At 37.7% G+C, this 9,152-nt stretch overlaps 1 protein-coding gene across 1 annotated transcript; it reads right to left on the bottom strand.

Annotated features, from left to right (window-relative positions):
• Positions 1–3,890: 3,890 nt before the first annotated feature.
• On the bottom strand, positions 3,891–8,770 carry LOC102848754 (ATP synthase F(0) complex subunit C2, mitochondrial-like). The gene is made up of 2 exons (XM_006882804.1): positions 8,696–8,770; positions 3,891–4,346 (listed from the first exon to the last, which is right to left on the bottom strand). The coding sequence occupies exons 1-2, from the start codon at positions 8,768–8,770 to the stop codon at positions 3,891–3,893; spliced, it is 531 nt and encodes a 176-aa protein (XP_006882866.1).
• Positions 8,771–9,152: the final 382 nt, after the last annotated feature.

Consider the following 9,152-nt stretch of genomic DNA (forward strand, 5'->3'; position numbering starts at 1 on the left):
TCAGATGCATACCAAGTAAAAAAAAAGATCATGGCATGAATAAAGTGCATCTTAGCCTTCAAATTGGCATCATTGTTCTTCAGTATATTGAAGTCCCTGACAGCAGACTTTCTCAATGCAATACATCTCCTAATCTCCTTACTGCTGGTGCCAAGCGTGTTGATTTTTGATCCAAGTAGGACAATTTCAATCTTTTTTCTATCTATTATGAGGTTGCTTATTGGTTCAGTGGTGAGGGCCTTTGTTTTCCTGATACTGAGATGCAATCCATACTGAAGACTATAGTCTTTGATCTTCTGCAGCAAGAATTTCAAGTCCTCCTCACTTTCAGTGAGCAAGGTTGTGTCATCTGCATAACACAGGTAGTTGACGAGTCTTCTATCAATCCTGATGCCACTTTCCTCTTCATAGAGTTCAAATTCATAAATGATTTGCTCAGTATGTTAGTGCAGAAGGAAGTGCATTAGTGTCATTATCTGAAGGTCCTAATTCAAGCCTCAGGGAGAGGACTGGCTTTGATTAGTGACTAACATAAAAATAAAGAAAAAAAGATTTTTTTTAAAGAAACCTTCATTCATAAGAAACAAACTGGCATCATGTTTAGAAGGTCTAGTCTATGATCTAAAAGACACTGCCAAATACAGCCAGAAATACACAGTCTGAGGAGGATAAAATTGATGAATGGGATCGTCTAAAGAGTAAATCCCTGTGTGCATAAAAAACTCTTTCCTACAAGGTGAAAAGAAAACTTACTGACTGGGAACAAACATTTGGCAATGCCATCTCAGTTAGGAGTGTCATAAAGAAAGTTTACAGAATACTACTGGGCCTCCATAAGAAAAAGACAGATAATCCAATTACAGTATGGGCAAAAGAGATGGAAAGAGTTTTCACAGAAGAAGATATTCAAATGGTCAACAGATATATGAAGAAATGCTCTAAATCACTAGCAATAAGAGAGATGCAAATCAAAACCACAATGAGATTCCATCTCATTCCAGTAGCAGTGGCAAAGTTTAACAAGACACCAAGTAATAAATGTTGGAGAGGCTGTAATGAGATAGGAACTCTTTTACATTGTTGGTGAGATTATACAATGGTACCACCACTCTGGAAGACAATTTGGTGCTTCCTCAAAAAGCTGAACATAAAATTTCTATATAACAACTCAGCTATTCCATTGCTTGGAATATTCCCCAAGAAAATGAGAACTGAGGTTCAAATGGAAACTTGTACATCAGCATTCATAGCAGCATTATTCACCTTCACAATTAACATGGGAACAGCCCAGTTATCCAACCACAAAGGAATGGACTAAGAAGTTGTGGTACTTTCACATAATGGAATACTACACAACACACAGGAGCAATTATTTTGTAAATTACTACCTAATTTGGGAGGGTTCTGGAGAGCATCATGCTGAGTGAACTAACTCAGTCCCACAAAGACAAATACTGTATAAAGCCAGTTATGAAGAATGAGTATGAGGATTCAAGACGGGGGTGAGTGTGGAAGCAGAGGGGTGAGGATGGGCACATACATGGTCACACAATTCAATGGGTGTGGGTTGAAGGAAATGGGAAGGGTCTTGTGTGAAAAATAATGTATTAGACTTTGTAAAATCAGTATAAAATAAAAAAATTTAAACAGTTGAGAACAACAACAATAAAAAGAAAAATAAATAAACCTTCACTATTGCAAGTTTATCCACCTCATCATGGCCCTCCACTGGGTTTCCAAGGTTGTAAATCTGACAGGAGGCAGTTGGGTTTAAATCATCAGGAACACTTGGTCTTTCAGTTCACAATTGTTCTCTACAGGTTTTACTGCTTAAAAGATATAAATTCAGCTCATTGTTGTCCAGTGGGAACGTACTCATAGCTGACCCTCCAGCAGACTTTCTGAGGCTGTCAATGGCACAGAAGGAGAATACTCATCTTTCTCCTTCAGATCAGCTAGTGGATTTGAACTCCCTGCCTTTGGGTTGTCAACACAATTCTCTATCTATTAGGTCTCTGTTATTGTTGTTGTTGTTGAGTATCATAGAGTTGCAATCTACCCATGCCTGACCCTCCTGCGGGTTTTCAGAGGCCATTAATCACACTGGAGGAGATTGCCCATCTTACTCTTGCAGCTGGTGGCCTCGAACCGTGTACCTTTGGGACAGCAGTGCAGCTTCTGGCCACTAGGCCACCAGAGCTCACTAAGTCACTAGAGTTCCCAATATAAGAATTTGGGGAGGAAAAAAAAAATTAAAATCAGGATAGTGGGGGAAAATAAATCTTCAAAGAATTCCCAGAAGAAAGTGTGATTCTATTAAAGTACCTGGACATCAAAAAGACTTTCACTTTACTACTAAGTTAAAAGTTAGTTCTTGGTCTTACCTAGTGGTGCCACAGAAGACAGATATGGTCATTCACTTCCATAATCAAAAAACCAGACACATTACATGTTCACCAGTCTGTGGCAGAAAATTCGGAGGATAGCTTCCTGGAAGAGATCCATATTTGTTACCATTTCCAAGAAAGATGACCAAACAGGTGGAGATTATCAACCAGAAGTTCAGGCTGGTTTCACAAAAGGCCATGGCACCAGGGTTATCACTGCTGAGGTAAGATGGATCTTGGCTAAAAGCAGAGAATACCAGAAGAACGTCTATTTGTGTATTATCAACTATGCAAAGGCATTTGACTGTGTAATCACAATAAATCATGGCTAGCATTGAAAAGAATGGGAATTCCATTAATTATACTCATATGAAATCTATACTTAGACCAAGAAGCTATTTTCCACACAGAGCAAGGCTTAACGTCAAGAAAGGTGTGTGTCAGAGCTGTATCCTTTCTCTGTACCTATTCAATCTCTACACTGAACAAATCATTCAAGAAGCTGAACTTTATAAAAAAAGCATTTGGAATCGGGATCATCAACAACCTGCATTATCTAGATGACACAACTTAGCTTGCTAAAATGAGGAAGACTTGAAATGGTTGTTGAAGAAAGTCAAACACTACAACCTTCAAATAGGAATTTCATCTTAATGTCAAGAAGACAAAAAATATCCTCATTATTGGGTCAATAGGCAACATTATAAATGGAGGAAAATTGAAATTGTCAATTACTTCTTACTTGTGAATCCTACTGGGATCCACAATCAACACCTTTGATACCAGCAGTCAAGAAATCAAAGAGATATTACATTAGAAACGCCTATTGTCAACGTCCTCTCCAAAATACTAAGAAACAATGATGTCAGTTTAAAGACTAAAGTACACTTAATTCAGGTCATGATCTTTTCAAGACACTTGACAGGTGTCTGAAAGCTGCACAATAAATGACAGAAAAATCAATGCTTTTGAGTTGCGCTATTGGGGAAGACGACTGAATGTATTTTGGAATCCAAAAGGGCAAACAGATATGCCTTAGAGGAAACACAACCAGAGTGTTCCTTAGAGGCTGATTGGTAGAAGGAGCCATTCCTTAGAAACGGACATCATGCTTGGGAAGGTGGAGGGTCAGCAAAGGTAAAGATGACTCTCAGTGAGATGGACTCAAGTATGTCAGAGATGGTGAGGATGGCACAGGAGAGAACTAAGATTCAGATTTGTAGTTGTTATGTTTATTGTTGTAAGGGAGACGACTGGAAAGCAATAACAATATTATCTTTCATCCATTTCTAATCCACAGGACAGAATAGATCTGTCCCATATGGTTGTTTGTTTGTTTGTTTGTTTTATCTTATTACAGTATTTCTTTATCTTTCCTCAGTCAAACCCTGAGACAATCACTTTCCCCAGGCTGCCTGGGAAGTTACAGGGAAAGGAACACATAGGGTAGATGAGACATGGGGAGAGAAAACCAACAAACTATGGGAGGTGGAGATGGCTCCTTCACATGGTGAAGAGGATCAGAAAACCCACCATCAGGCAAAAGAGCCCCATGGCCTCTGAGAGGGCAGAGCCCAGATCAGCGTAGGAGAAGAGCTGCTGCTTCAGAGAACGATTCCTGGCATAACCAATGATGAGGCTCCCAAACACAGTCCCAATCCCAGCTTCAGAGCCAGCCACTCCAACCGTGGCAGCCCCCGCCCCAATAAACTTGGCTGCTGCCACAATATCCCTTGAGATAGTGCTGGTTTGGAAGTTGCGACTAGGGATAAATGAAATCCAGAAACGTGGGGCTGTCAAACAGCTGAAGTTCTCATCTCTCAGGGTCTCTGGTTGTTTCAGGACCACTGCAGACAGTGGACGGCTCAGCAGCTGAGAGGCACTCCTGACAGGGAAGGGGTGGAGGCGCACTTGGTGCAGGTATTCATTTTCAGGGGCTGAGGGGCTGCGGCAGGAAAGCTGCTCCAGAGAAGACAGAGAGGGGTTCCCATATTGTTTCTAATGCAGCTAATCTTTCTAGAAGACAACTTGCCCTTCTTTTTCCCAAAGAGTTGCTAGTGGGCTTATATCAATGAACCTTTGAGTTATTAGACTGTTGCTTCCATGGGTGTTTTGTTTTTGCTTTACTTTTTTTAAAATTGGTTTTGGGGTTTTTTGGGTTTTTTTTAAAAATTTTTATTTTATTATTTTTTTGTGCATGTAGCGTCAAATTGGATCTGACTGGTACAGGAGGAAATTGTCCCTCCTTCCTCGGCAGAGCATCTGGTGGACTTGAACCATGCACCTCTGGGACTGCAGTGCAGCTTCTTACCACTAGGCCACCAAAGTTCCCCTTTAAAATTGGTTTTCATACAGTTATTCATATGTTATGTTTTATTACCATATGTATTGACTGTGAATCCAAGTAAAATGAAATTACTGACAAGAACTCATATTGAAGACGATAATCTTTGATCTTCTGCAGTAAGTACCTTAAATGCCTTAAGTCCTTTTCACTTTGTGCCAGCAAGATTGTGTCATCTACGTAACATAGGCTGGTGATGAGTCTTCTTCCAATCCTGATGCCATATTCTTCTTCAGAGAGTTCAGCTTCTCTAATGATTCGCTCAGTATATAGATTGAACAGATATGGAGAAAAGACACAATCTTGATGCACACCTTTCCTGATTTTAAGCCATGTAATTCCCCTGAAATATGTCTATCCTTAGTTACAACAAAAGTTTTCAATACAGCATTAGGAAAATTTATAAACAGTATAAAATGAGTAGAGATTTTTTTATAAGGTTTGACTAATACAGTCAACAAGCATATACAATTAACAATTGTATATTGTATATTATATCTCTAACAATTAGAAAGTGTTGCTGTTGTTATGTGCTGTCGAATCACTAGCAACTCGTAAGGAGCCTTTGTAAAACAGCTCTGAACCCTGCTCTATCCTGAGGCAATCTTATTGTCCCTGACCCACCTACCTCCATTACTCCAGTCACTGAGTCAATCCATCTCATCTAGGGTCTTCCTCTCCTGTGCTGTCCCTCTACCCTTCCAAGCTTGATGTCCTTCTCCAGGGACTGGTCTCTCCTTGCAACATGCCCAAAGTATGTCAGAGGGAGCTTCAGAATCCTTGCCTCCAAGGAACAGCCTGGTTTCATCCTCTCCAGGACAAATATGTTTGTTCTCCTAGCAATCTATGGTATGTTTAATACTCTTCTCCAGATCAAAACTCAAAGGCATTAATTCTCCTTCTGTCATCCCTTTTAAAGGACGTGTAATTAGAAAATACACGCCCTTTAAAAGCAAACATGAAACATTTATAAAAAATGAATCACACACTAATACCAAAACTAAACCAGAAAATATATACCATAGACCTCACTTATTCTAACTACAGCAAAGTAACATTAAATACCAAGATTAGAAAGATAGACTCAAGACCGTATTCACTTAAATATTTAAACATGTTTGTAAATAATGTACAGATCTGAAAATTAATAGCAATGAGATGACAGTAAAATGGAATGAGAGGAAAAATATTTCATATTAATTTAATAGAATAACTAGCACTTTTTTCTTTATATGATCTTTGGCCAATGTGAAATTGAGAAGAAAAAGTATGACTCTAATTGAAAATGCTTGGAAAATACTGGAAATTATTTCTTTATTTAAATTACAAACTAGAAACTGAACAGTGGCAAGATTTTTTTTTAAAAGGGGGAAAGAAAACAAGTAAGTACAACTATCACAAACAAGTTCAAAATAACTTTCAACAGAGCAAGTCCCTGCTTTGTTGAAGTAAACCCAAGATTGGAGGAAGGCTGAAAAATAGTTTTTTCAGGGGAACGCACCACAGCATTCAAAGACACCATTCTGGCTTTTTTTCTCTTTTCTTTTGGTTAAAGGAAATCCTCAAATGTACAAGGAGCAAATGAACGCTCCCATTCACTCAATTAGATCTTCAAGTAATGATTAAACATTAGAGACCTGAAATAAATGATTCTTCACAAATTTGTAGAAACTCAAATTTAAAAATAGGAACATTTAAAAAAATAGGATCGATTTTGTTTTTCATTTGATGGAATTAAAGGCCTAATTTCGTAGAAATATTTTCTATTATGGATGAGATTCTTGCCAGAGAGGCACAGGAGGCTTATCCAAGGACAATAACCAGACTCACAGTTAAAACAGAATTATTTCCATTTTGCAGATGAAAAACAACAAAAACCTAAAGGTAATTTAACACAAAGAAGCAGTAAGTTTCTTCTTCTTTGGAGTAAATTGTTTTCTTTGTATACTTCCTAGTGTGAATGATAATAATTCCTAGTATTATTTCTAGTAATACTTTTTAATAGTTCAGGATTATACAGATATGGTTAAACTTATTAGAAAAATTGGAAAAAAATCTATCAAGGTATTCCAGCACTGTGGAATCTGTTACAATTTTCAAAAAGGATTTATTTAAAAATAGTCATTTTTACTATTAAAAATCAGCATAGGGACATCATTTTGAAAAGATATGTTGTTGTTCATTGTCGTAGAGATAGAACTGACTCAGCTGACTCCCTAATGGGTTTTCAGAGTCTGTAAACCACATCTGAGTAAATAGCCAATTTTTTTTTCCTTTAGCAGAGGGTAGATTCGAACCAGTTGCCTTTAAGTTGGCAGTGCAACTCTTTACTCACTAGGCCACCAGAACTTATGATTTGTAATTTTTCAAGAAGTATTTACAAAAGGCAAGCATCAATTTTTATAATAAACTAACATGAACAGGCAGGTTTTAAAATATATGCATCATATAGTTTATTTAAAATAATTATATTAATGGTATAACATATGAACTCCATGTATGTAAAAATTGCCACCGAAATTATATCTGTAGATATAGACACATACTGTATATACATGCATATATAACAGATGGACATTTTTTATAATATGGTTCATGTAATTTAAACCTATGTATTTATCAGTGTCACTATCTTTGCCTTTTAATGACAGAAAATGTTATAACCCGAGACATCTATCACAGACCATGACAGTTCTATAAATTTTAAATTGGCTACCCACCTCCACCTCGGATTTAAGAAACCCATTTTGATGATTCATAAGTATAGCATAAGGGTAACATTGACAATAAGCTGACTTTGGGCCATATAAACCCATAAATAAAGGAAAAATCAAACCTTTCATACAAGCAAGCCATGAAAGAAATCATTTTGTAAAATTGGAGAAATCTGTCCTAAACTGACATGAAGGGCGCAAGTCCCTCCAAGACAAACGACTTTGTGGATCTCAGCGTTGAATATTGCCATACAGCAAGTCTGTCCCGTCCCCTCTGATCTTAAACATTTTGGGGTTTTATGCTACCTCACATCCACTGTTTTCCAGTTCCTTGCTTTTTGATGTGATAAAAGAACGGGAATCCATCGTTTGTTTTCCACAATTAACCATGTTGAATACAACAGTGCTTCTCCAACCTTAATGTGCATATCAATCACCTGCAGATCTCATTAAAGTGTTGATTCTGACTCAGTGTGTCTGGGATGAGATTCTGCAGAGCAAAGAGAGTCCAGGTGATACCGGTGCACGGCTCAACAACCAGTTGTGTATCAAGGAATTGGAGTACGTAAGCTTGGGTTATTTTTGCTTTTTGTCTTCACACATAGGCAGGCGAGCCACAAAGCCATGGTGAGCACTTATTATGAATTGGTGTAAATTTAAAAATAAATAGGTTTTATAATTTCCATTATAGATTGTTGACTCTGTTTGTGGAAAATAGGCTGTAAAATGCCTTAGGGAAAATGTGAATTAGGAATATTTAGCCTTGTTTGTAAGTAATTCAGTAATTTATGCATTGTATTAATGGCTTTGCTAAGCACCATCAAAATCCTGCCAGTGACGTCTTCACAGAAATGTTACTGTATGGAATGTGTGAAAACTCAATTTTTAGAGTCATTCGAAGGTGCATTTCCTCCAACCCTCTTCAGCTTTACTGTGGTGTAAGAAAACACTCTGGAAAGGAGACAGATGTTGAATTCAGATCTATTTGGATTGAAGCACGGGAAACTCGACCTTCTATGTAACTCTGAGAAACTCCCAGAGCCTCTATTTTCTTAACATAGAGTAATAAAAACTATTCTCCATTCATTTGAAACACTTGAGCACTTACAAGGTGCTGAAATAGTTCTAGAACTTGGAAGGATCAATGAACAAATGTACAACAGATTTCTCCCTCATATATATGTGCATGGAAATAATTCACATCATTAAAGCCTGGTGCACAGCTGACACCCCAAAATAATAGAAATTACCTTTATTTGTGGCTTTTCAGGTAACTCCAGGTAAGTAGGGCCGTGATTCTCCATAACCTTCTCAGTATCTTTCATTTATACACCAGTTTCCATCAAGTTGACTTCAACTCATGGTGACACCCTGTGTCTTATGTAGAACTTTTCAATGTCTGACTTTTCAGAAGTCGACCACCAGGTCTTTATCTAAGGTAAGAGGATTAGAACCTTCAGCCTTTTGAGTAGAAGCCAACTGAATTAGCTGTATGCACTACCCAAAGACTCCATTCACTTTCTTGTTGGTGTGTACCAGGAGGTAGATTTCAATTCACAGCAACCTTATAGACCAGAGTAGAACCACCCCATGGAGTTTAAATTACTTAACTACTAACCTAATGATTTTTTCCACAGACGTAGTCAATCTGATTTCATTGCCTCCCATCAGGTGAGGTCCATGTATAAAGTATCATTTCTGTCTTAT

This window comes from Elephantulus edwardii, unplaced genomic scaffold (genome assembly GCF_000299155.1).
Source record: "Elephantulus edwardii isolate Elephantulus edwardi_28Jun2011 unplaced genomic scaffold, EleEdw1.0 scaffold00024, whole genome shotgun sequence".
Taxonomy (NCBI): Eukaryota; Metazoa; Chordata; class Mammalia; order Macroscelidea; family Macroscelididae; genus Elephantulus; species Elephantulus edwardii.